The sequence below is a fragment of the Episyrphus balteatus genome, chromosome 4 (assembly GCF_945859705.1).
Source record: "Episyrphus balteatus chromosome 4, idEpiBalt1.1, whole genome shotgun sequence".
NCBI lineage: Eukaryota > Metazoa > Arthropoda > Insecta > Diptera > Syrphidae > Episyrphus > Episyrphus balteatus.
In genome coordinates, this window is record NC_079137.1 from 1,170,894 (window position 1) to 1,197,484 (window position 26,591).

The following is a 26,591-nucleotide window of genomic DNA, read 5'->3' on the forward strand; positions in this document are numbered from 1 at the left end:
TGAAAAATAATAGTACCACAGAGGCATGTACCATTAGGGCAGCCGAGGCAAACTTTAAGTTTATTAATAAAGCTTAAAGAGACCTAGACCTTTCCTTCGATGTCTCACACGATTGAGATTTTTTTGAAAATAAAAATAAAATAAATAAATTTGTAATTTTAGCCTGATACAAATTTTTTTAATTAATTAGTTTACTCTTTTTCACAACTAACTGCACTTGCGGCAAAAAATAAATATCTTTTTGTAATCTTGCAAAAAGCAAAAAAAAAAATGTCGAAAAAAACAAAATTTTGAAAAATCAAGTTTTTCCAACAAAAATAAATGGCGAAAAGTTTAAACGATTTAGTAAAACACTAAAGCCATTTTAGTTGGGTACTAAGTTGAAAGCGGACTGTTTTTGAACTTAGTAAATGGCTTCAGAATTTTACCAAATCATTTAAAATTTTGCACCAAAATTTTTTTTGAATTGAATTGTATAAAAACAGCTTAAAAGTGTAAGAAAAGTCACTCAAAACCTTCGAGAAAAAAAGGGTTAGCATCTCTTTTTTTATTCAAGTTTAAACGATTTATTAAAATGCTGAACAATTTTAACAATTTTTTTTTAAATTCAATCGACGTAAGATAAGATTATAAATTAGTTTAAGAATTTGTTTTGGTCTACAATGCAAGCAATTCTAGTGCATTTTATTTATTTCAGTCGATGAATATGACGCTCCTCCTAGGGGCTTTATAAAAAAACACTTTAAAATATTAAAACAAAAAAATTACACATGTGCTTACGAAATTTGCATAAAAGATTAAAACTATAGTTTAATGTAAAATAAAATGACGTATTTTTTAATTTCATTAAATAATATTATTCAAAATAAAAAAAATAATAAAAATTGTCTCAATTATTTTTAGCATGATAATTCTATACAAGATAATGACATGGTACATCACTGACACAATAATTATCAGTATCATTTTAAACTTACAAGTGAAAGCATCTTCTTTCCTTTTAAACTTAAAAAGCCTTGTGCATTATAAATTGAAAATTTAAAACTTTATTTTAACTTTTAAACCAGTAACTTTTGAAGTATTTTATATACAAAGGAAAAAAACCCTGTTAAAATATGAAGTGGACACGAAGGTAATTTTACTTTCTTTCAAAAATTATTAAAAAAAAATTTATAGAGATACGTATAGTGTCGATGAGTGAATGAAAACAATTAAAACTGAATATAGTTTTTTATTTAATTAAGAAAATCAACCATAAGTGTAGGCTTTATAATAGCTCATTTAATATCATAGCAGAAGACTTTTTTTATTTGATGAATCATTAACTCTTTGGCCTTCCATACAATTTCTTGGTTGATTTCGCTTGTCTATAAGTTACTTTTCTGTTTATTAGTGACGATGGAATGACCCTTTAAGGGCCAGTTGTACAAACGTAGGTCAGCCTCGGTTCAGGAATTTAACTCTCCGATTTTGGCGGATTAGCTGTGGATCGGGTTTGGGTCAAGCATGACTTTAGCTATTTTAACATAAGTGAACCTTGAACCAGTGTTAAACTGCACCTTTAACACCGATTTCAGAAGATAAAAGTTCCTGAACAACGGATTAAATATTTGTACAACTGGCCCTTAATGTTTTAAAAATACTGAATATGATACGATGGAAACTTTTAAATCGCACGTGGAATCCTTTTTAACAACATTTACAAAAAAAAGCATTATTCATAATATACTATTTCATTTCATTCAATTGCGACAGCAAATAAATGTAGCAGAAATCCACTAACCACCACTACAGATTTGGTATATTGTGATTTTGACACACATAATCCTCCAAAGAAATCCAGATTTTTATGGTTTTTAGACCCAGAGGTCAGTCGCGGTTAATACCTTATGATAACCTTTTAAGCTAAAAACAGTTATTATTCCCAAAATATTTTCCACTAAAAAAAGTCCCAAATTAGAAATTTTATTTTGCATGATGCAATAATGTTGTTTGGAACGAGTATCCATGTGAATCAATTCTGTATATACTATTTAACAAACTGATAAGATTAATATTAGGAAGACGTTGGTATACAAAATAACTGATAAGAAGACCCCCAGCAGAAAAATATTTTCCATTTCTTATCGCTCAACAAGTTTATTGTTCACAAGTTTGTGACGCTATTATTTACTTATCTTTATTTCAAATCTTTGACCTTTTTTTGCGAATGACGCAGAATACATGGAATTTTTAGAACATAATGACATGATAGCAAACTTAAACAAATAACATATTTTTTATTCAACAGTAATCAAGCTGAACTTATTGATGGCAAATCTGTTGCAGCAGAAATCCGTGCTGAACTAAAGGATGAAATCGTAGAGTTTGCATCCAATGGTCAAAGGCCACCCCATCTAACTGCCATTCTTGTTGGTGACGATGTAGCAAGTCATACATATGTTAAAAATAAAATGCAGGTAAAATTCAATTTATTGATCCAACATAAAAGTATGTAGACAACAACATTTAAAATCTCTTTCTTAATAGGCCGCCAAAGATGTTGGTATTACCAGTTGTACGAAAAATCTTCCAGCCACTATTACAGAACAAGAACTTCTTAACATTATAAATGAGCTCAATAACGATGATAGTGTTGATGGTATTCTAGTTCAACTCCCAGTGCCAGAGCATATAAATGAAAGAACAATATGCAATGCAGTATCATATTTGAAAGATGTTGATGGCTTCAATGAAGTGAACATGGGTAGAATGTGCTTGGATATGGAATCAATGATTCCTTGTACACCATTGGGTGTACTTGAATTGATAAAACGATGGAAGATCGATACATTTGGAAAGAGCGTTGTAGTTGTGGGACGATCAAAGAATGTTGGCATGCCAATTGCTATGTTAATGCATGCTGATGGAAAAAATCAAAAATCAGCAATGGATGCTACTGTTACAATTTGCCATCGTTATACACCATTAAAGGAATTGGCAAAGTATTGTAAATTGGCAGATATTATTATTACCGCAACTGGTGTACCGTCATTGATAAAAGCTGATATGGTTAAGGAGGGTGCTTGTGTGATTGATGTGGGAATAACAAGAATAACCGATGAAGAAGGAAGAGCGAAATTAGTTGGTGATGTTGATTTTGAAGGTAAAAAGAAGTTAAAATTTTAAAGAGAAATTTAAGAATAATTTATTTTTTTATTTGTAGCTGTTCGTAAAGTTGCAAGTTGTATAACACCGGTTCCCGGTGGTGTTGGACCAATGACTGTTGCCATGTTGATGCGCAATACATTAACTGCTGCAAAAAATTTAATGAATCGACAAAATGGTCCCAATCAGTAGAATATAATAATTTTAAATGTAAAAATGTATTATTTAGTTAATTAAATATTTTTAGAAATAATAGACAAGTTGTTATTTTTGCTAAAGTAAAAACAAAATTTGAATAAAATACAAATTAATTTTCAACGAACTTTCTCTATCAATTTTATAAAGATTCTGAAAACGGGCTTTGACTGAAATTCGTAAAAGGTCATACAAATAGAGACATAGAAGATTTTTAAGGTTTTTGGTTATCCGAAATTTTTGATAAACAACTACTCTCTTTAAAGCTAAAAATTTTGAATTTGAAAAATATTTGATTTATAAATCGCCTGAAGGTATGCAACACTAATTTAACTCAATTTATGATCATTGCCAAGGCCATTCCAAACAAACTATACTATTCTATCGTTTTCTTCTTCTAACCAATTAATATCAATTTATTTTTTATCACTTTCGTACGAAACGTAAGATCGTTCATATGGCCTTGTGTATCGTGTATCGTCACACATCCACTATCCACTTGTTTTTCCATTTCCACGTTAGTTACTGTTACTATCTACTCTCAACTTGTACCTCCTGCTTTAAATTGCATTTGAAAACACTTGTTAATTTATTAAATTAAATCAACAATAAAAAAAAGGTATGTTTTCTTTCATAAATTTATTTTTTGTATCCTCTCACCTATCAATAAAAAAAAAGAAAATACTCAAGTAGTTGTTGTTGCATCAGATGTAAACACAATTGACATGTAGAAGTGAAACGTGCTTTATGGTGTTTGCGCAAAATGTATCCAAATGGTAGTGTCATTTATTAAACTATTGCTAAGTAGTTATCATTTCTTCTGATTAATTTTAAAAAGTAATAAGCAATCAGATAAATATTGAAGAAAAGTTGGTAAATAAAAAAGAATATCACAGAAGTGCTGAAAAATTGAAATCAATTCATAATAATGAAACACATTACGAGATTACCAATTTCAAAGAATTCTTTGAACTTTCTACTCAATGGCATTCTTATTACAAGAAATTATGAACAAAAGCGTTTCAGGTAAATTATTGGAAAAAAGTGAAAATATAAAATAAAAACAAAAGAATTTAAAATAAATAAATTAGAAAATAGCCCATCGCCCACCCATTTGACAGTTGTATTCCAAAATTATAGAGCACTGCCAGACAAAATATTTTATTTACGATAAATGATACAAATTCTTTTGAGGGTAGTTTAAAGCCTTGACCTGAAAAGTGAAAAAGTATAAAAGTGAACATTTTCAAACTGATTTTGTGATGATTTTCTGAAATGGAAAAATTACAAAAAATGATGCAAAAAGCTTAGTTTTTGGTCTAAAAAACAATTTGTATAAATACAAACATTTTATTTCTCATACAAATTTTTTCTCGGGAAAAATTTTGTCTTGAGTATTTTTCCAAACAGTATACGCAGTTCACGCGCAAAACTGAGCAAAGAAAAATTATCCACCTTATTTTGCTCGGACAAATAATTTTCAAAGCATTATTCTGTCTTCAAAGTTGTGACAAGGAAAAAAAAAAATAAAACAAAATTAAAAAAAAATTAAGATGTACTGTTTAATAGAATACTTGAGGACGAAATAAATAATTTTCAAAACTAAATCAAAGGCAAAAAAGCATTCAATTTAATTCGGTAGAAGAAAAAAATTATGTAAATTGGTAGAAGTGTGGATTCCATATGGAATCCTTACAACCATGAAGGATGTATTTTTTTCTTTTCTTGGAAACAATAACAGCCAAGAGCTGAATAATGTAGTCTTTAATTCATGTTGTATTAATAACGTTATTTTGTATTTCACTATCAAATATTAAGTATGGTATTATGTATTTAATTTGAGAAACATTTGATGCGGGATTAAAAATTTGTTTGTAAAGTTTAAAATTGTAGAGATAAAATTTGTCTTTTTCGGATCTGCTTACTAGGATTTTTTAACAAAGACTTTTGTACTTTTGTAAAAATTGGCCAATGAAGTGGTACGTTCCACGCCTAAGAGCAAGCATGTTTGATACAGTGGTGCATTTCATTGGGCCATAATCATAGTCGTATTTCAAAATGTTTTGAAATCAAACCTGGCAGTGACATACCACATACGATATTTACGTGTTCAAACTTCAAACGTCATTTGTTATCAAGTAGGCAGAAATCTTTTGGTAGTTTCTTGAAATTTTTGTTTATATCTTTTGTGCCATGTAATTCACATGAACAAAAACTTATTCTAAATTAAAAGTAAAAAAACATCAAATATATCTCAGAAAAAAATAATCAAATTGTATTAAACCAATAAATACACACAGTATTTACTAACTTTTCCAAAAGGCCAGCAAAACACATGACGACCAGTAAGTGTATACTAACACTTTAATGTGCAATTTGTAAATCACCGGAATCAGGAAATATCTAAAAAAAAAAAAAACCCAACAACGCCACAATGAACACAAATCTTCGTCCCCAACTCGTCATTCTAGAACATCCAGTTGACAAGTTTCGTTTTCGTTATAAATCCGAAATGCACGGAACTCATGGATCCCTAACCGGAAGTAGATCTGTGAAATCCAACAAAACATACCCCGAAGTCGAACTGAAAAACTTTAATAAAACAGGAATCATACGTTGTAGTTTGTATCAAGCAAATACAACAACACCATCTTTACACTCTCATTTGCTAGTTGTTCACAAAGAAGACAAGGATGTTAGTGATCCACATGATGTAAGGGTTTCTCCCGATTTGGGTTATATAGTTCGATTCGAGAACATGGGCATTATACATACAGCTAAGAAAGATGTACCCAAAGAGCTTTTGCAGAAAAAAATGCAAAAATTAAAATTTGATTTGCAATGCGATGAACTTTCATTGAAACAAGTGAAAACGTTGCGAGATGAAGCCGATCGAGAAGCTAAACTTATAAATCTAAATCAGGTAAGACTGAGAGCCCATAGCAAATTTTGGGAGTGGAGGTAGGTATAACCAAAATGTGAGTATTCAGTTTCATAGCCTTATGCGTTCTTATAACGAATTCAAAAATCTAGCTTTAAATCGAGGCTTTATATGGTTTTCGGAGGGTTAAACAACGCGAGTTTTACAATTAATATGAGTTGAGTAGGCTAAATTAACATAAATACGCATTCTTAATATAAGGACGGAATCTCTATCATTTTCCCTAAGCCTGAATACCTCAATCTTAACGATGCGACTATTAGAACTCAATATAGTTATAAGCTTTTTTAACTAACCATATCAACTCTATTCTTGAAGAATTTTGAATTCAAATAAACAGACAAAAAATTTGACAGAAAAGTCTCCAAAACATTTCCGCTTAAACTGCATATATGGGTTAAAATCATGAAGGTGGAAAATTTGATATACAGGCATTTTTTTTTAAATCAAAATAACATTTAAATAAAGTTTTTTTTTCGCATTTTCCAATTAAAATAATAGGCACGCATCTAGGAATATCCATACATATATGTTTAGCTTAGAAAAGTTGCCATTTCTTTTTTTATTGCATCTAATATACTGAAAAACAGCGTTCCCGGACATGTCAATAACTCAAAAACTGATATTCAAATGACTTAAAAACACAAGTATTTCTTTTCTTAACACCACTAATACACAATACAATTTTGTTATATTTTGTTATAATTTAAGGCCGTGTGTGAATTGCGTTAAATAGTTAACCCCGTGCAAAATATTTGGCTATTGAGGTAAATTAAAAATTTCAGCTGTATGGCTTATTGTTTAATAAAAAAAAAAAAAAAAACCATCTGCAAACAAAATTTAACCAGGTCCAAGAGCCCATTAAATTTTTAACAGCGGGAAATTTTTTATTCACCTCAATAGTGTCAAAAATTTTACACGGGGTTAACTATTTAACCCAATTCACACACGGCCTTAATAAAAGTTGTCCCAAGAAAAATGACGCATTTCTTAAAGTGTCCATATTTTAATCATCTAACGTAGAAATGGTGTTGTAAGCAGTTTTTTAAAGTTGATATTATATAGATTTATCATTCCACACCTATTTTTATGGTTGAAGTTTATAAGCTTGTTTTAGTTTCATTTTTAAGTAGCGTACATAAATTAACAGTCATTCCGGGAACGCTTGTTTTGGGGTATATTTAATATTTATATAATTTAAATATAATCTCAAAAATATTTCGTTTTACTTTGTGAAATAAAAAATAAAAATAAATTAAGGTCAAAGTTTTAGAATCTGAACAAATAATGTGGTCTTACACACATAATTCTGCATTTTTTGGTGTTTTTAATCAGTATCCTATCTAAGTATGGCTGTAATATACTCTTTTATCAAAAAAAAAAAAACAAAAGAAAAAATTACTTATGGCCTAAGTGTTTCGGATGTGCTTTTTTTTTAAATTGGTTTTTGAAACAAGATATAAAGTTATTTGATTTATTTAAGGCCTACTATATTAATATAATGATACATCATGCACATTGATAGTATTTTTAGACCTCTAAAGTTGTTTGCGATAAATTGAAAAATATACATTTTTGTGCTCTGTCCGCTCATGAACCGACAAATTATATCTAAAGCGAATATTTGAGCATGAAATTTTTACCATAAAACAAAGTTTATTTTTAAGAATTCGGTCCTCGAAATTTCCCACCTCCATGATTTTGACCCATATCGTCTGTTCTATTGATTGCATCGTCAAGATTAATCTCTTCAAGATTAGGGAAAATGACAGACTTATATGAATTGCAAAACTTACGTTTTTTAACCCCCCGATTTTAAGCTGCCAGATTTTTTAATTCGTTATTAGAATGCATAAGGCTAAAAAACTGCATACTTACATTTTGGTTATCACTCCACTCCAAAAATTTGCTGTGGACCCTTAGACTTATAAAACCTATTCTCATGATTGTATGTTTTTTTGTTTTGTTAAAGGTTTGCCTCTGCTTTGAAGCATTCGAAATCATCGATGACGAACGAAAATATAAGAGAATCTGTGAACCCGTATACACGCATCCAATAAACAATCTCAAAAGTGCTCAAACGGGAGAATTGAAAATATGCCGTCTGAGTATTTATACGGGAAGTGTCGAGGGCAATGATGACTTGATACTTTTAGTAGAAAAAGTTGCCAAAAATAATATAAAAGTACGATTCTTTGAATTACACAACGACGAGGAGGTATGGGAAGCTTATGGATCGTTCACCGAAGCTGATGTTCATCATCAGTATGCAATCGTATTACGTACGCCACCCTACCGAGACAAAGATATTGAAAATCATGTGAATGTTTTTGTTGAGCTGGTTCGCGAGAGTGACAACAAACGCAGTACTCCACTTCCTTTTCGATATAAACCAAAAAATATTGTAATGTCTCGCAAACGCCGCACGGTTGTCCAAAATGACTTATCTCGTTGCAAAAATCATAACTTTTGAACGGATTGAGTTAGCGGTACAATTTTTTTTTTTATTTGAAGGACATTTCTAGGGCTGTTATACCAATGAATTTCAATAAAATTATTTCACAGGGTGTTTCGGAATCATCGGCCAAAAACAGATTTTCTTTAAAAAAAAAGTTTAAATTAAAATTGGTATGCCATTTTGTAGAAATCACTAATCCACATTTAAAAACAAAATTTCAAAAAAATACAATGTCCCGTTTTCGAAAATTTTATTTTTCAAACAAAAATTTCAAAATTTTTTTAAAAATCCAAAATTTATTTTTTTTAAATTTTATTTTTGGCTTATATTTGAGTTATATTAGTGCTTCTTCACAAAAAGTTTCGTTGAAATCGAATAAGCCGTTTCGGAGAATATCGGATTTGAAAAAAAACGGTTTTATGGCAGGTACCGTAAAAAATCCATTCGGTTCCATGCATTAAGCCGAATAGGGTATGTGTACCAATCAATTGTTGATCCAAAATAAAAATATTTAGCTGCGCATGCTTGCGCACTGCCGAGATTTTGTACTTTGAAAAAAAAATGAAGGCAGAAGGAACAGATTTTCTTTAAAAAAAATGTTTAAATTAAAATTGGTATGCCATTTTGTAGAAATCACTAATCCACATCCAAAAACAAAATTTCAAAAAAATACAATGTCCCGTTTTCGAAAATTTTATTTTTCAAAAAAAAATTTCAAAATTTTTTTAAAAATCCAAAAATTATTTTTTTTGAAATTTTATTTTTGGCCTATATTTGAGTTATATAAGTGCTTCTTCAAAAAAAGTTTCGTTGAAATCGAATAAGCCGTTTCGGAGAATATCGGATTTAAAAAAAACCGTTCTATGGCAGGTACCGTTAATAATGATTTTCCAAAAAAATATTTTTCATTAGAAGATAGACCTTGTTTTCAAACTTACATTTGAATTTTTTAAACAAAATCGTTGGAGCCGTTTTTGAGCAATTACAGCTTTACTGAAATTGGTGTATGACAAGTACCGTTATTTTTGGCCCAAAAAAATTAATTCCAAAAACCCCTCTGGAGGGTCTCCAAAAAATGCTACATACCAAATTTGAAGTCAATCGGTCCATCCGTTTAGGCTGTAGATCCTTATACAGACAGACAGACAGACGGACTTCCGGGACCAACTTTTTTGGCATTCTCTATAATCGTAATATCATGGAAAAGTGTAATCTGAACTTTTTTTAGATGTGAATTAGTGATTTCTACAAAATGGCATACCAATTTTAATTTAAATATTTTTTTTTTAAGAAAATCGGTTTTCGGCCGATGATTCCTAAACACCCTGTAAAACAATTTTCTTGAAATTCATTGGTGTAACAGCCCTGGAAATTTCCTTCAAATTAAAAAAAAAACTGTACCGCTACCTCAATCCGTATAAGAATTATGATTTTTGCAACGAGATAAGTCATTTTGGACAACAGTGCGCCGTCGAATTTCAAACTCATCATCATCATTGAATTCAACAAGTCCAGCAAATTCATTTGAAATGCCCGAATCAATGCCACAGGAAATACAAAAAATTAAACTTGAACAACGAGCTTCAAGTATAAGCGAGGAGTCATCAAGTGGTGTCTATGACTCGGATCCCCCAAGAAGTGATTCTCAATTGGATATATTCATGCAACAAGTTGATGTTGATTCCGATGAACTAAAGAATCTACTTCAAGAATCAGTTTTCAGTGATATAAGTTGGGGCATGTGGGACCAACTTGAGGTTGATGGTGAGAGTAGCAGCACAAGGAGACGAAAAAAGCAACTCGCATTCCATCCCGCACTGAAATTTTTAATAAAAACATTCAACGAACGTGCCAAAATTGGCTTTGAAAACACAATTCAAAGAATTCAAAAGATTTTCGACGCCTACATTGCTCAAAATGATAATGCAGACACAATTATACACGAAGTTTGCAAACAACCGAATCATCAACAAGCGACGATAATATTTAAAATACTATCAAAGCTCAATATGACTCATTTGTTGCATCAAACTAACAATAATCTACAAACTCCGTTGCATGTTGCGTGTTTGTTTGATCAGCCTGTCTATATAAGACCTCTGATAGCTAATAAATGTGACCCAAATGTACAGGATATCAATGGAAATACGGCTTTACACATTGCTGTAGTTGATAATTTATTGCAATGCATTCAAGCACTGGTTGCAAACATATCGGTGAGCAAGCTTAATGTGAACCTAACCAACAACGATGGAATGACTCCATTACATTTGGCCATACGAAGGAATAACATTGACATTCTTAAAATTCTTCTCGTTAAATGTAATGCTTCGGTTAAGCTTACTAACTCACGTGATGGGAATAATTCATTGCATTTGGCAATTCAACAACAAAATTCAGAAATGATTAAAATCATTTTAGACAGTTGCGATCCATCGAACTTGAATATTCCCAATCGTGCTAATCATACAGCTGTTGACTTGGCAAAGACTCTCAATGAACCACAACGTAGGGAAATTCTCCAAATTCTCGAAAGTTACCTTCAAACATCAATTGTCGATGAAGAAGCAGGAGATCTTGACGAAAGTAGCAATTATTCATCTGCTGAAGATGATAGCATGTCTTTGATAACATCAATACCAGATGAAAAAGAAACATTTATTCGAGAACAAATTCAGAACGATTCCAGTCTTTCCAGAAAGCTTGGCATGTTGCTCGCCATTGATGAGAAATGGAAAAAATTGGCCAGACAATTAAAAGTCGATCATTTGCTTTGTATATGGCCAGATGCTGAAGCTATGTTAAAATGTGTACTTGGTGTTGAGGATATAAAAGTATTGAATGTACTTAGTGCATTGCAAGCTGTTGATGATGAGGCTGCACATGTGTTGTCGGCTTATTTAATGAAATATTTGAATCCTGTATAAGTTAGATTTTATTGTTAAAACAATAATAATTAGTATTTATTTTTTAAAATTAATTTTTATGTAAAAAAATCTATTTATCGATGGAAAACTTTTTGAATAAAAAAAAGGAAAAATATTTAAATACTTTTTTTGTATTCATGTTAAAAATTTTGGAAATTGGTTTGGGACTGAGCGAATTAGCTTGACAATAGTCAGTTGTCACGTACCAGCCCTTTGAGTTTTCGTATCCACGCTCGATGGGCAAAATGGAAAAGGAAGATCTCATCTTAGGTGGCGCGCTCACTTCTTACTTTCAGTTTAGAAATGTCCTATATATGTAGGTTATCCAATAACTAGCTTCCTATTAATAAGCTTTAATACTTTCATTAGCCAGATAAACCCCAAATAAGGTTTATTCCAACGAATAAACGTTTTTCTTATATTGACTTTATTTATCTGATAGTCTAACTGACGATTGAAAAATTAGGGCTTAGTTCACAATATAATTCTGTATGCAAAAAAATATAAATTTTATTTTTTAATTATTTTAAAGTAACATGGCTCAACTTATCGATGGAAAAGCAATTGCAGCTGAAATTCGTGCTGAGCTCCGGAAAGAAGTGGAAGATTTTGTGGCCGCTGGTAATCGTGCACCCCAACTAACTGCAATTTTAGTTGGAGAAGATCCTGCCAGCCAAACATATGTTTCAAACAAAATGAAGGTAAAACTATAACCATAAATCACAAAAAATTCAAATAAATTTTATCATTTTTTTTTTCTTTATAGGCTGCTGCAGAAATTGGCATAAATAGTGTGACAAAAAGAATATCAGCTGACACCAAGGAGCAGGAACTTCTTGATTTGATTCATCAGCTTAATAAGGAAGACACTGTTGATGGTATTCTTGTTCAGTTGCCTTTGCCACCACATATGCATGAACGTGTTGTTTGTAATGCTGTTGCATGTGAAAAAGATGTTGATGGTTTCAATGAAATCAATGTGGGTAGAATGTGCTTAGACATGAAATCTATGATTCCATGTACACCGTTGGGTGTACAAGAATTAATTAAACGATCAAATATTGAAACATTTGGTAAGAATGCCGTTGTTGTGGGTCGTTCAAAGAATGTTGGAATGCCAATGGCTATGCTATTGAGTTCAGATGGTAAAAATGAAACATCAGCTATGGATGCAACTGTTACAGTTTGCCATCGATATACACCAAGAAGTGAATTAGAAAAATATTGCAAATTAGCTGATATCATTGTGACGGCAACAGGAATTCCTTCCTTGATAAAATCGAATATGGTTAAGGAGGGTGCATGTGTAATTGATGTAGGAATAACAAGAATAACCGATGAGAATGGAAAAAGTAAACTTGTAGGAGATGTTGATTTTAATGGTAATTTATTAATTTTATATAAATTAACTTGACTATTTAATTTTATTTTTTCAAATTATGTTCATAGAGGTGAAAAAAGTTGCCGGACATATTACTCCAGTACCTGGTGGTGTTGGACCCATGACTGTCGCTATGTTAATGAAAAATACAATTACAGCTGCGAAAAACCTTGCAGAAGCTAAAAAATCTCACTAGACAAATCAAGCTGAATTAAAAGTATTATTAGGAAAAACATTTATTTTTGTTTTTTTTTTATACATAAATAAAATACCTTATAAAGCGCATAATTTATAAAATACAGGGTGTCCCAAAAGTAATGGATCAAACGAAATATGCTGATAGGCCAACTTAAGGGCTCTCAGAATTTGGTAACTTGTTCATCCCAAATCCTTACGGTTTTCGATTTAATGCAGTTTTTGTGAAATTTCGAAAAATCCCGACTTGGCAACAGTATTTTGCTTCCTCTGTCCATAATTGATTTTTGTTTTTTACAATTCTTTCACTAAAACATTGCCTAATAATAAGAAATAACTAATTAATCAAAATATTTTTTATTTCATATGCCATTTTGCTGCAAATTAATTAACAGTTCCATGTTTTATAAAAACTCAATTTCTTACTTTTATTTCAGAGCATCATCCCGAAAAAAATTTGGATGGTGTAACACTGGTTTATTATTTTAAAAACTTGCCGTGTTATTGCAGTTTTCAAAAATGTAAAAAAGTTTATAAAGTTGAAATTAGAACGAAAGATATTACAATTTGAATGCAACAAAACAGGGGTTTTTAGAGCAAAATAGCAAACAAAAATCGAGTCTTTTATTCAAAAATAAATAAACAAACAACAATCAAGAAAATGTGTTTATTTTTCTTTGTTATTTTTCTCTGAAAAGCCCTGTTTTGTTGTATTCAAATTGTAATATCTTTCGTTCTAATTTCAACTTTATAAACTTTTTTACATTTTTGAAAACTGCAATAACACGGCAAGTTTTTAAAATAATAAACCAGTGTTACACCATCCAAATTTTTTTCGGGATGATGCTCTGAAATAAAAGTAAGAAATTGAGTTTTTATAAAACATGGAACTGTTAATTAATTTGCAGCAAAATGGCATATGAAATAAAAAATATTTTGATTAATTAGTTATTTCTTATTATTAGGCAATGTTTTAGTGAAAGAATTGTAAAAAACAAAAATCAATTATGGGCAGAGGAAGCAAAATACTGTTGCCAAGTCGGGATTTTTCGAAATTTCACAAAAACTGCATTAAATCGAAAACCGTAAGGATTTGGGATGAACAAGTTACCAAATTCTGAGAGCCCTTAAGTTGGCCTATCAGCATATTTCGTTTGATCCATTACTTTTGGGACACCCTGTATACAAAATCTGATTTGTAAACTTATAGCCATTTTTTTAAATAAAAACTGAAATAAAAATTATGGACTAAAAATGGATATACACTAGACTGATTCAAAAAAATTTTTTTTTGTTTTTGTTCAAAGCATTGTTGAAAATATTGTTGAAAATGACGACAAAAAAATACTGTAAAAGTTTCAGCCCTTAATGTTAACATTTAGTACCGCCGCATCGCAATTTTCTATTTCCCATACGATTTGTATGGGAAAGATTGTGTATTTGTGTTTAGAATTTTGTATCTTTTTAATGGTTCATCCAAAAGGCTTGACAAAATCATTTTCTTTTATAAAATTGTCCGCTCTACAAAAAAGCTTTTAATAATTTTTTTGATTTACCCCCGCGTTTCGAAGTTATTCAACTTTAAAATATAAAAAGTAATTTTTTCTCATTTTTTTTCCGATTTTTGACGAAATTATTATGTTTTTCAAAAAATTTGGCAAAATTTTCGAATATTTGTATTCTATGTTGTGTTTTGGTTTCACAGATCCTTTTATATAACTCACAAACCCCTAAAACTATCATATTATATTTCTTCAATAAATTCGAATTATTCATTTTTTCAACTAAAAATTATTTTAATTAATTTTTCGCGTCCGTTTTTTTTTAATTTCATAAATGCAATCTTGTAGAGCGATCAATTTTATACAAGAAAATGATTAAATCTAGCCTTTTTGATGAACCATTAAAAAGATACAAAATTCTAAACACAAATACACAATCTTTCCCATACAAATCGTATGGGAAATTGAAAATTGCGATGCGGCGGTACTAAATGTTAACATTAAGGGCTGAAACTTTTACAGTATTTTTTTGTCGTCATTTCCAACAATATTTTCAACAATGCTTTGAACAAAAGAAAAAAAAATTTTTTTTGAATCAGTCTAATATACACACTATGAGAACAACCTGTTTGTTGCGTAAAACCAAAAGGTGAAGTCGTTTTGATACCATAATTTGTACGTCACATAAATTGTTCGCCAGATGGGAAGAGTAGAATTTACTGTTAACTCTGTGATGTGTTCGTAAAAGTTTAGTGGCCACAACTCTGCACGGATAATAATCTGTTCAAAACGTCGAATTACAAAGTAGCTTACTCCCAGATTTTGTTTATTGCTACTATGTACTATCCAAAATACTCAAGACGAATTAATTTTTCACTTTCTTTAAAAAATCACTCATACGCCATACACCGTTTTTTTTTTTTTTTTTCAAACAACTAAAAATATGTTAGCCAACGAAAATTTGTCACCAAACACAGGTTGGATTCAAATAAGGTTGATGGAAGGATTAACAAAAAAACAACTAACAAAACTGCTGAACTAGCTAGGAACAAAATATGAACTTCGAAGCACTGTAAAAAAATAATATAGCAACAGAATCAGAATCTTCCTATTCAACATCATTGAATCTTGAAAAGTATATCCCGCAAAAACCTTACACCATAAGCTAAATGTGATACTCTACTCATGTTCCTATGGTTTTTTTTATTATAATTGCGAAAAAGTATGGATACTATCAATGGGACCTAAAAAATCTTTCAAGACTATTTGGTCTTTTTAGTTAAGTTTTTGACCTAGTCTAGAACATGAGCAATGCATATGAGTGTTAACAATGGAAAGTAATTCGGTGTATGCTGTCTACTTATGGTTTATTGTGGTTGTTTTTGTTTATCTTAATACCAGCTGATTTAACACGTTTATTTGTTATCTTTCCACTTTCTTTTGTAAATGTCAAATATAGAACCAGAGAGAATAAAAAACAAACTGTGTTTCCCAGGGAATAGTTAGCAGGTTTTCATTAAAGATTTCAATTGATAAATATAATTTAACTACTGTACAAGAAAACAAAAAATTCATCTCAATTGAATTGAAAAACAAAAAATCAATATTTTTGCAGAACAACCAAGAATGGCAGCCCAAAAACTATTAGCTTTGGATTTTGAGGTGTTTGGAATTGTACAAGGTATGGATTAATATAATTTATTTTTGTTATCTAATCCACCAATAATAATTGTTTCTAATTGTAGGTGTATTTTTTCGCAAGGTAAACTATTCTTTTTTAGGTAAATAAATAAGACAAATTAAATATTTTAATATCCCTTTAGTATACGGAAAAACAAGCTAAATCTCTTGGAGTACGGGGATGGTGTATGAACACCGATGATGGCACAGTTAAGGGTCAGCTAGAGGGAGAATTAAATAAAATTAATGAAATGTAAGTAAATTAATTGATTGTGGGCTAATAAGCGTATTAAAGTATTGGTAATTTTTTTATAGGAAGCATTGGTTACAAACAAAAGGAAGTCCCCAATCGCGTATTGATAAAGCAGTATTTAGTGAGGCAAAGGAAATTGATGATTATTCATTTTCAGAGTTTGGAATTAAACGTTAATATTGTATAGCTATTCTTTAAAATACAAATTTATGTTAGTTAAACTGTGTTTCATAAATTTTTACTTAAAAGAGGATTTAAAAGAAATTCCAAATGAAAAGCCGACCTACTCTGCTATCCGATATCTGATTTACAAACAAAGCCTATGCATTTTGATAAAAAAATTTAAAATTTATTTTTTTCAGATTTTCAAAAAGACCCCGAATTTTTTTTTGAAAATCTAAAAACCCCTATTACTGAACAATTTGCAATCGAAATATCTTTAATCTTATAATCAGAAGAATAAATATTTAATATTTATAATCAAAAGTACATTGATTACAAGTTTTAGCTTAAAGATATTAGTTCGTAGGGAACCGGTCTATGCATTTTAAATTTAAGACTTTAATTTTTAAACAAAAAACATAAAATTCGTTTTTTCAAGGCAATAAAACAACATCTGAAATTAAATTGCCCTCCAAAACAAGTATGTAGTTTTATTTGATATATAAAGATGCATTTTTAGAAAAAAAATTTAAATCGTTAGAGCCGTTTTTTAATAAAATTAACTTTTTTATAATTAATGCCATTAATGCTATTTTGTAGAAATCACTAATCAACAACTAAAACCAAATTTCAAAAAAATTCATGTCTGGTTTTCGAAAATTTGATTTAAAAAAAAAATTTTAATTTTTTTTTTAAATCCAAAAATTATTTTTTTTCAAAATTTTATTTATGAATTATATTAAAATTATATAAATGCTTTTGTATAAAAAAATTGGCTGAAATACAATTAGCAGTTTGGCAAAAAATTAGATTTGAGAAAAGCGGTTCTATGGCAGGTACCATTAATAATGATTTTCAAAAAAAAAAAATCATTAAAAGATAGACCTCGTTTAAAAACTAACATTTGAATTTTAACAAAATCGTTGGAGCCGTTTTGAGAAAATTAAACTTTTCCGAAATTAGTATATGACAGGTACCGTTATTTTTGGTACAAAAAAGTTAATTCCAAAAACCTTTCTTCAGTGGCAGTTGTACAATCGTGGGTAAGCCTTGGTTTAGGAATTTAACCCGCCTATTTCGGCGGATTAGCAGCGAGTCAACTTCGGTTCAAGTATGAATGTGGCTATTTTTACATATATGTACCTTGAACCAGTGCTAAACCTTAGCCTTATGACCGGTTTCAGAAGATAAAAGTTGCTGATCCACGGATTAAATATTTGTACAACTGGCACTCAGAGTCCCCAAAAATGCTACATACCAAGTTTGAAGTCAATCTGTCTATCCGTTTAGGCTGTAGCTCCTTTTCCCAATCCAATTTCTTACAATTTTGACAATATTGACAGATTTTAAGTCAAATAGCCAAATTTTTCATAAATTCCATGAATATTAAAACAAAAAATATTAAATGCACACATTGTGCATTAAATTTCTTTCTTTATTTAATTTATTTTTTTTTTCAATGCAGAAAATTTATTATTTCCAACACTTTTTTTCAATGCAAAATATTTGTATGCAAATATTTTTTTCTTTAATGCCAATTTTTTTTTTAAATATGTAATGGAAAGAAAATACATTAAAATAAAATGCTTTTCTTTGTTATTGAAAAATAATAAATAAGTTATTATAGATTTTATAATCATTACAATATTTTAACGCCAGTAATAAAAGTTACAGAACAGGGACACAGCGCCCATTCAAATAATTCAAACAAACAGTTCTTCCAATGCACCTGCGATGATGAAATAAAAACATCCGCTGTAAACCAAGCAGCAGCTGATTACAAAATCACGGTTATCAGCTGCTTTGCTGCCCGTCAAATCAGTATAATAAAATAGAAAAAAAAAAAAATAACAAAAAATTTCACCATTTCTTCTTCAAATCTTCTTTGTTTTATTTTTTATAATTGCAAAATTGTTTTCTTCTTCATCTGATTTGCCTGATTTGTATACTCTTCATTTCAATAATTCACATTTATATGAAAAAAAATCTACAATACTCTATCAATCCTCTTATCAGTTTAATTAACAGCTTTGTAAAGTGTTGATAGAACAAAAAAAGAAAAACCAAATCTTCTAATTTCGACGACGACGAGATGTAAAATCATATAAAAATGGAAAACAATACAATTGAATTTTATCTCAGTATTCTCGAGAGAGATACTGCATTTTTATTCGAGGTAAATTGTTTTATTTTTTTGTCTATATTAGAAGTCAATTAAAATCAACCTTCGAAACAATGAAAAACATGTTTTTTTCTTTTTCTTTAGAATTTCATTAAAGATTTCCACAGCTACAATAGAAACTACGATCTACAAACCTCATTAGCAAAATGTATTCTCCGCAAACCCTTCCCCACCATAAAAATCCTCGATACCGTATTAAAACAACATCCAGATAGTCGAGACCTCGTCAATCACATTAAACGTCTAGCTGTACAAATCTTCTTCGAATCCACCCCAGACGATGACAGAGAATTGAAATTCATAAATCTCCTTGTTAATCTTGAACAACCCGAACCAATTCTTAAACAAAAATCTGACAATATTATTGAATTGGGTAGAAAAATCGGTGACCATTTTTATATGGGTTTACTGGCAAATAGTAATCTCGATTTTTTGCTCTATCCCGCCTTTTCCAAACAATCTATTGATTATTTCGCCAAAGAAGTGATTCTTTGTGAGACTCTGAAGAATGAGGCACACTTTGTTACGCTTGCCATTCAGAAGCAAAAGAATTTCGCTGACATCACAACCGACAGTTACATGCGAAATGCTCTAATTCTAGCCAAAGTTTCCAATGAATTCAATTCATTGAACCAATCAATTGATGAGGTGGGAAATCTTAAGAAAATGTTAGAATTGTACGATTGCCAGGAAGCATCTGAGATTCAAAATATATTTTTCAACGATTTTCGTCGACTCGGCAACAATATTGAATTCTTGCGCAAATACAATTCTTCAATCATTCCCATCGGAACACTAATTGAAACAAATGGAATTCTTCCATTAATCTATGACCACAAGAATATTATTCTTGTGGGTTATGATGAGATCCGTCAGGTGATTGAATCTAATCACACATTCGAGAGTCAATCGAATGTCCTGCCCAGCATGAGAGATTCCGAATTGGAAACTCTTACATACTTTTTTGTTTTAGCTGGTGTCTATGATGTCATTATAAATCGTAGCAAGATCTATGAACAATTCTATGAATTTGCTCAGGAAAAGATAAGTCGCCTGAAAGTTATCATTCGACAAATTCGGAATATTGATGTTCTGTGTAATTTAATGGAAGACATCTTTCAATTGGTTTTCTTGCGCTGGGAGCATTTAGACTCACCGACAGCTAGTCGACAATTTGATAAGAAAAAATCCACCTCTAGCACTGATGCTGCAGAAACTCGAGCTGAAGGAGTGCTCTGCGGTGCTGGTGGACGACATGGATTTATTTGTCAGGGAGCCGCTCTCAAGTTTATCTTTAGTTTTCTTAAACATTTCATTACACAAAAACTACACAGCGAGGAGTATAAAATTTGTTCGGAGAGGATAAAATTGCGTTTCACCAGGGTTATGGATTGCATCAATGATGGACTATGGAAGTATTCAGTGCTAGAGAAAATTTCAGACACCGAAGTGGAAAGTTTTCAGTTGGAAGCAGAAGATTTATTACAACTGGTTCAGTTGCATAGGGAAAATATTGAAAAGACCAGCAGTGAGGATGAGAGCAAGGAAAGAATCAACTATGCTAGTTTGTCTAGACGAAAGGCTAAGAAACGTAGAAGAGCTACGTTTGGAGGTGGTGAACAACAGCGCATCGGGGTGGGAGTTCCTCAGAGGAAGGATATCATCAAAAATAATGGAAATGTAGGTGTTCCATTGACAGACATAACCAATAGGAAGAGTATTATACCAAATATGTTGACCACACCAGAGAATCTCGCCATTATGGCTTTAGCTATGAAGAATTTCAACGATGTTAAGTATATAATCCAGGTAAGTCAATTTGCATCAATTTGAATTCTTATGAAAAAATTGATTTATTTTAAGACTTTCAATTTGCAAAACACCGAACTCAATCGAGAATTAAAATTCGTCGAGAATCAACAACACACCAAACGGAAACTAGAATCCATCTACGAAAGCTATTTGCAGCAAGAAATTCAAACCAAAGATCCTCAAGCCACTGTGGAGAGAATCAAAAAAGCCGCTGCTAAAGGATTTGAAGCTTCGAAAATAATCAGCATCGTTGACAATTTCGCCAATGCCAATACATTCGAATGCAGCGATGAAATTCAAACGCTGTTGGAAAAATATTCCCATAGCTATCCATTCCTACAGCATTATCAAGGACCTAATGTTCGAGCGGTTATTGCAGCTGATTTGATCCTGAATTTAAATACCAACTATGATATAATAGCGAATATTGTTCCGGTGATAAGAAGGATGTGTAAACTGCCGAAAATATCATCCTCGTTGTCGGTTAATTCGGGACTGCCCAGTGAGATGGGATGTTTGAATTTCTTAGACAATATCTGTGAGTGTATGAGACTGATCAAGTCCTACAATCGCCCAGACATTGGTCTGAAAGATCTACTTTGCAATAGTTTCTATTCACTGAAACCTAAAAAACTCTCTATCGAGTTGCAACGTGATAAGATCTTTCAGAATATATTCTCCAAATCCGATGGTGATTTGCAACGCATCGATGACCTAAAAGCACTAGCCAATGACTTTGCCGACCTTAAGACAAAATTCAATTATTTCACAAGATTTTTATCCTACATTGGTCATCTATCGAAATTCCTACAAATAAGAGACAAACAGGCAGAATTCTTTACTACAGCTTTGTTAAGATTCGATCCTAGCGATATAATTGGTGAATTAATATTCGAAGAGAACATGACACCACTCGAAATCGAATCTCATGTGGTGGCATTGAATTTGAATTTGATTCATGTGATTGCTCTGAATATTTGTCCAGAGATTTGTGGCAAGGAACGCAAACCATCCCGACATAGCAGGATAACCAAAGAAAAATATCAATCCATCTTTAATTACATCTCGAATCAGAATGCTCTATTGGGGTATATTTTGCAAAAAATCCAAGATTCTTCGCAGACGTATTGCAGCACCATGATGAATGATGAATATTTACACAGATTCATTCAGTTTGAAAGTGTTGCATGCTTATCGAAGATCTATGATGACAGTTCTGTTATTGCTGGGATTCTCTCGCATAACATCGACAGAGTACGAATGAGAAAGTTAAAAAAGAAAGTTGAAATCTATGACATTTTACAAAATTGTCAAGAACAGGCAAGGGACAGAGAAGCACATTTGAGTGAAAAAGACAAAGTCATCATAGATCTAATAGCCGAAGATACTAAATATGTTTACTTGGCTTCTGATATTGAGAACATTAACACCCGATCGAGTTTGATTTTCAAAAATTTCACAAGAGTTCCGAGTTCGTGTTTGGCCAAGGATCTTATTGAAAGTACCTTATTGCATTGGAATGCTAAAAACATTGACAAAGAGTTGAGAAGCAATTTGGAAAGAACTCTCTTAGATATTAGCATATATTCAGAGGTATCGTCAGTACTTGAATTTGAATCGTGGCCACAAGCTTATGATTTCGGCTTGAAAACACCCAACATTATTTTACAAAAACTTCTCTCCCAGGGACATTTTAAGCTATGCTACGATTGGTGTTGTGTGGTTCAACTATCCATATCGTTTGATCATCAAATAAAATCCTTCTTTGCAACGTTCCTCGAAATTCTCGTCCAGCTTGAGGACGATTTTGATCGACATATTGTTCAAACTATCGAAACCTTCCCTCAGTTGGAAGTTTGTCAATTTTACGATGCCAATAAGCATAAATTTCGCTCAGTTAATTTGCTCAATTATGTTATAGATTTCCTCAACAATAACATAAAGAATACAACGCATTTGCGAAACTATAAAGTTTCTTTGAAGATTTTCGAACAACTGACACCAATGGAACGTGATCAAAATTGGAATTTATTAAGTAAACCATTACTTATTGTTGAGCAATTAATTATGAATGTTAAGTTCAAAGAAGTCGCTAGTATATTGGATGCAATAAGGCCACTTTTAGAGGATAATCAAAGTAATTGCCTAACAGTTGGTGGATTGTGTAAATATTGTTTTGATAAACGTGGAAATATTTACGATATTCACTCGAAAAAGTCAACTAATTTTACTCTGGGGAATGAGAGTAGTTCGGCTTTTATATTGCTCAATTTTAATTTATATCAAAAGGATCATATTATTACATTGGAATGTGTAGATTTGCTATTGCGAATTTATGCTACCAAAGCACTTGATTACCAAATTCGTGAATTCCCAGCCTCTTCGTCGGAGAGGGTCTCACAATCGACAGATATGGCTTCGTTGGATTCACTTTGTGGAGCTTTTGTGATGCCACATAATGCACCGGGCAGAGATCAATGGGTGCAAGATGACGAAGCTGCGCATTGTATGTGTTGCCGACGGGCAGTCTTTACAATGCTCATGCGACGTCATCATTGTCGTCGTTGTGGGAGAGTGGTGTGTTTTGCTTGTTCCACAAATCGTATGCAAATTCCAGAGATCTATGAAGATGTTGCTGTAAGAGTTTGCAATGATTGTGTTAAACAAACTCAAGAGCATGATGCTAAGACGAATGCCAATAAGTCTTCCAATGCAATATCAGCAGAGAAGAAATATAAATTCAGTGGTTATGGTGAAGGAGATCCTCGTTGGAAGCTAAGTGGAAATATAACCCATGACAAGCTCTTGCGAGAGGAATTTTGCTATGAACATGCTCCAAGTGTAGCTTTATGTCTATCCATTTTATCCTATCACAGTGACAATAGGAAATGTGTAGATCTATTGCTCTTCCATTGTGGAAAGTTGGAAAAACTTTTGGTTCCAAATCCTGAAGTGGATTATGAACTTATTGCCAAAATGATGAATTGCCTAGCATTGGCTGCCAAGGTAAGTTTAAGACAACACAATTTATCATTCATTTTTCATTCAATAATTCATTCAAGGTCCGTGGAGGTCCTCCTGAAGTCGAAACAATTCGAGAGCATTCGGATATTATAATGTCTGTTGTTCAAAATGGCTGTGAAGCCCTTATTCCAGCTGGACCATTAAACAATCAAAATCTCCGAAAACTAGCCGATTCATTAGTTCAAGTTGAAAAATGGCAATTGGCATTGGAAATTCACTGGAAATGTGGTTTTCCAACTGCTGGTGTTATGGCAGCACATGGCTTAGCTTGTTTACGTGCTGGAAGCTTTGAAACTGCTAAAGAAAAACTTTCACATTGCATGACAAAACACTCATCAGAGCAAGAAAATTCAACGATCATAAAAATAATCTCAAATGATGCTGAATTTGTAGACTTGAATAAGAAAATTGACATTCCTACAATTAAACGACCAAATCGTAGCCCACCATTGTTGCATGAAGTATTGAAAATTATTGAATCTATTCCATGTTCTAAGCTACAGCCAGAGACTCTAGCGAGAGCGTCTATAATCCGAAATTCGAATACGTCTTTAGCGTCGCTGGTATCTAAGCGTCGCGATAACATTCCACTGCATGAACCAGCTATAAATATTCTCAATACTTTGGCTAATCTAAAGCAATTAGCTAAAGGTCAGTATACTGATAATACGGCATTGAACTCTCTCGACAACAAAAGGCAGATTCTGAGACAGTCAAGAGTTTTCGAGGAATGCCTTCATTATGTCATAACTTATGGATCACATTCGGATATTGTGGACTTTTTTATAAGACACAAAGAACTATCCACGGCTTTGAAGTATTTCGTCATTCAAGGACAAGATGTGGAGTTATTTATTCATCACATATTTCTGGGATTCCTTCGAACTGGTTCAGTTGGAGAACTTATTCAGGCGATGATTGATATCGATGAACATTTGGGTATATGGAAGGAAGCCATACTTGGAACTTGTCGATTTCTTGAAACTAAAAATCTATTAAATTGCTTGTATGAATTGCAAATAATCCTTAAAGATCCGGTGCGTGCAAGTATGACTTGTGTGAAATTTTATTCTATGAATTGTCAGAATTTTAAACAACTTCATGCCAACGCCTTGCATTTACAAAATGCCCATAGGCATTTGCAATCGGAATTGGAGATGAGTCAATGGGAAAGGATAAATGTGGATCAGCGCAATAAGCAACAGCAAACTAAATTCAATTCGATTTTAATGCAAATGGATGCGAAAAGTTTGAATGCCCATATCAATACTCTGCTTCGGCAGATGGATGTTGCAAAGTTTTTGGCTCAGTGTGAGGAGGAGCAGCCGATGGAGAATGGAATGTTATTAACTGAGCATATATTAAAGCAGGTATGAGGAGGAGTACATTGTGTTGGTTCTGTATTCTTCTATAAATTTTCTTATTTTTAGATTCGTATTGATACACAGAGCCTTCCAACGCTTTTCGATTCACCTCAGGAGAAAATTCAAATTTGTATTTTAATTCTCCTCAGTGGGAAGAATATTGAAGAAGGATTTGGATTAGCTTATCGGTAAATTAATTAATTTATTATTCAAATCGAAAGTAAATAATACTTTGTTATTATTTTTTTAGAATAATTCAAAATTACAAATTACCTATAATGAAAGTATTTGGTGCAACTGCCAAATATCTAGCTCGAAATGGTCGTTTAGAAGAAACAGAACGACTCTTAAACTGCATAATTGGCAATAATGGTACAACAAATCGTGAAATTGATGAAATCCTATCGATTGCCATTAATTCGGCAACAAATAATCATCAACCAGAGGTAAAAACTGCCTTGGATAGTTTGGCAAAGAAGATAAATAGCTTGGAATTAAGAATATCAAGTTATATATTTATTGGACAATTGAAATCGGCATATTTGTTAGCAATACAGCATAATCGATTGAATGATATTAGAAAAATATTACATCAAGCTGAGGCTACCAATCAGGTGCATATAAAGAAATTGTGTGAGAAAAAATTGAGCATGAGCAAGTAATTTTTTTTGTGAAAGAGAGTGAAAGAAAGAGTTTTTTTAATTGTTGAATTTCTTAAAAAAAAAAAACAACAAAATTGAATGGATTTGTTGTTTTTGAAAGGAGTTCTATATACCTAAATATGTTATGAATTTTTAATTTTAAGTACTTATACTCATTTTAAGTTCTTTTTTGTTAAAATTTTGTTTTCTTTCTTTGAAAGCATTAAATTCATTAAAACGATGTTTCGTTTAATATTTATGGGGAATTATACAATTATGTAACAAATAAATAAGAAAACTATACATTTTACACAATAGCAATAGAGTTTTTGTATTTGAAATGTGTGGTTGAATATTTTGTAACTATTGCAGATTAACCGAACTTAAGTTCAGAATTTTTAAAGGCTTTGATTAGTCATAAAAAGTATTTGGTTCTTACCAATCAAACCTCTAAAAATTCAGAAGTTAAGTTCAGGTGACCCGGCCATTCTCTGACTTTTGCAAGCTGGATTTAAGTCTTTCGACTTTTCTTTACGATAAGGTAAGTATGGTAATCGAGTGTTCGAGAGATTAATGAAATGTAAAGCATAAACTCTACGAAAACGCTACAAAGTCAATCTGGTAGTAAAGATTTTTTGTATGTACAATGGTGGGGTGGGTCAAAACCCTATACTGTTTGGACGTTGAATAGAGAAAATTATACCAAGTTGTGTTAGAAACGGTTCAT

At 31.6% G+C, this 26,591-nt stretch overlaps 4 protein-coding genes across 7 annotated transcripts; all 4 read left to right on the plus strand.

Moving 5' to 3' along the window:
• Positions 1-949: 949 nt before the first annotated feature.
• On the plus strand, positions 950-3,469 carry LOC129920064 (bifunctional methylenetetrahydrofolate dehydrogenase/cyclohydrolase, mitochondrial-like). Its single transcript, XM_056001223.1, has 4 exons — positions 950-1,132; positions 2,291-2,459; positions 2,530-3,145; positions 3,206-3,469. The coding sequence occupies exons 1-4, from the start codon at positions 1,116-1,118 to the stop codon at positions 3,337-3,339; spliced, it is 936 nt and encodes a 311-aa protein (XP_055857198.1). The 5' UTR covers positions 950-1,115; the 3' UTR covers positions 3,340-3,469.
• A 324-nt stretch (positions 3,470-3,793) lies between these two features.
• LOC129920062 (bifunctional methylenetetrahydrofolate dehydrogenase/cyclohydrolase, mitochondrial-like) lies at positions 3,794-13,342 on the plus strand. Of its 2 annotated transcripts, none has more exons than XM_056001222.1 (4): positions 3,794-3,961; positions 12,201-12,369; positions 12,435-13,050; positions 13,118-13,342. In XM_056001222.1, exons 2-4 carry the CDS (start codon positions 12,205-12,207, stop codon positions 13,243-13,245), a joined length of 909 nt encoding a protein of 302 aa, XP_055857197.1. In that variant the 5' UTR covers positions 3,794-3,961; positions 12,201-12,204; the 3' UTR covers positions 13,246-13,342. The 2 variants fall into 2 exon arrangements, with proteins under 2 accessions (XP_055857197.1, XP_055857196.1); XM_056001221.1 differs by lacking the exon at positions 3,794-3,961 and adding an exon at positions 4,045-4,368.
• Positions 13,343-16,188: 2,846 nt separating this feature from the next.
• Positions 16,189-16,900, plus strand: LOC129920066 (acylphosphatase-2-like). 3 transcript variants are annotated; one of them, XM_056001227.1, is made up of 5 exons: positions 16,189-16,298; positions 16,362-16,427; positions 16,492-16,508; positions 16,570-16,679; positions 16,742-16,900. In XM_056001227.1, the coding sequence occupies exons 2-5, from the start codon at positions 16,373-16,375 to the stop codon at positions 16,854-16,856; spliced, it is 297 nt and encodes a 98-aa protein (XP_055857202.1). In that variant the 5' UTR covers positions 16,189-16,298; positions 16,362-16,372; the 3' UTR covers positions 16,857-16,900. The 3 variants fall into 3 exon arrangements, with proteins under 3 accessions (XP_055857202.1, XP_055857203.1, XP_055857201.1); XM_056001228.1 differs by having other exon boundaries at positions 16,232-16,255; XM_056001226.1 differs by lacking the exon at positions 16,189-16,298 and having other exon boundaries at positions 16,301-16,427.
• A 1,783-nt stretch (positions 16,901-18,683) lies between these two features.
• LOC129920059 (zinc finger FYVE domain-containing protein 26 homolog) lies at positions 18,684-26,167 on the plus strand. Its single transcript, XM_056001218.1, has 6 exons — positions 18,684-19,017; positions 19,108-20,832; positions 20,887-23,841; positions 23,898-25,229; positions 25,290-25,411; positions 25,474-26,167. Exons 1-6 carry the CDS (start codon positions 18,952-18,954, stop codon positions 25,883-25,885), a joined length of 6,612 nt encoding a protein of 2,203 aa, XP_055857193.1. The 5' UTR covers positions 18,684-18,951; the 3' UTR covers positions 25,886-26,167.
• Positions 26,168-26,591: the final 424 nt, after the last annotated feature.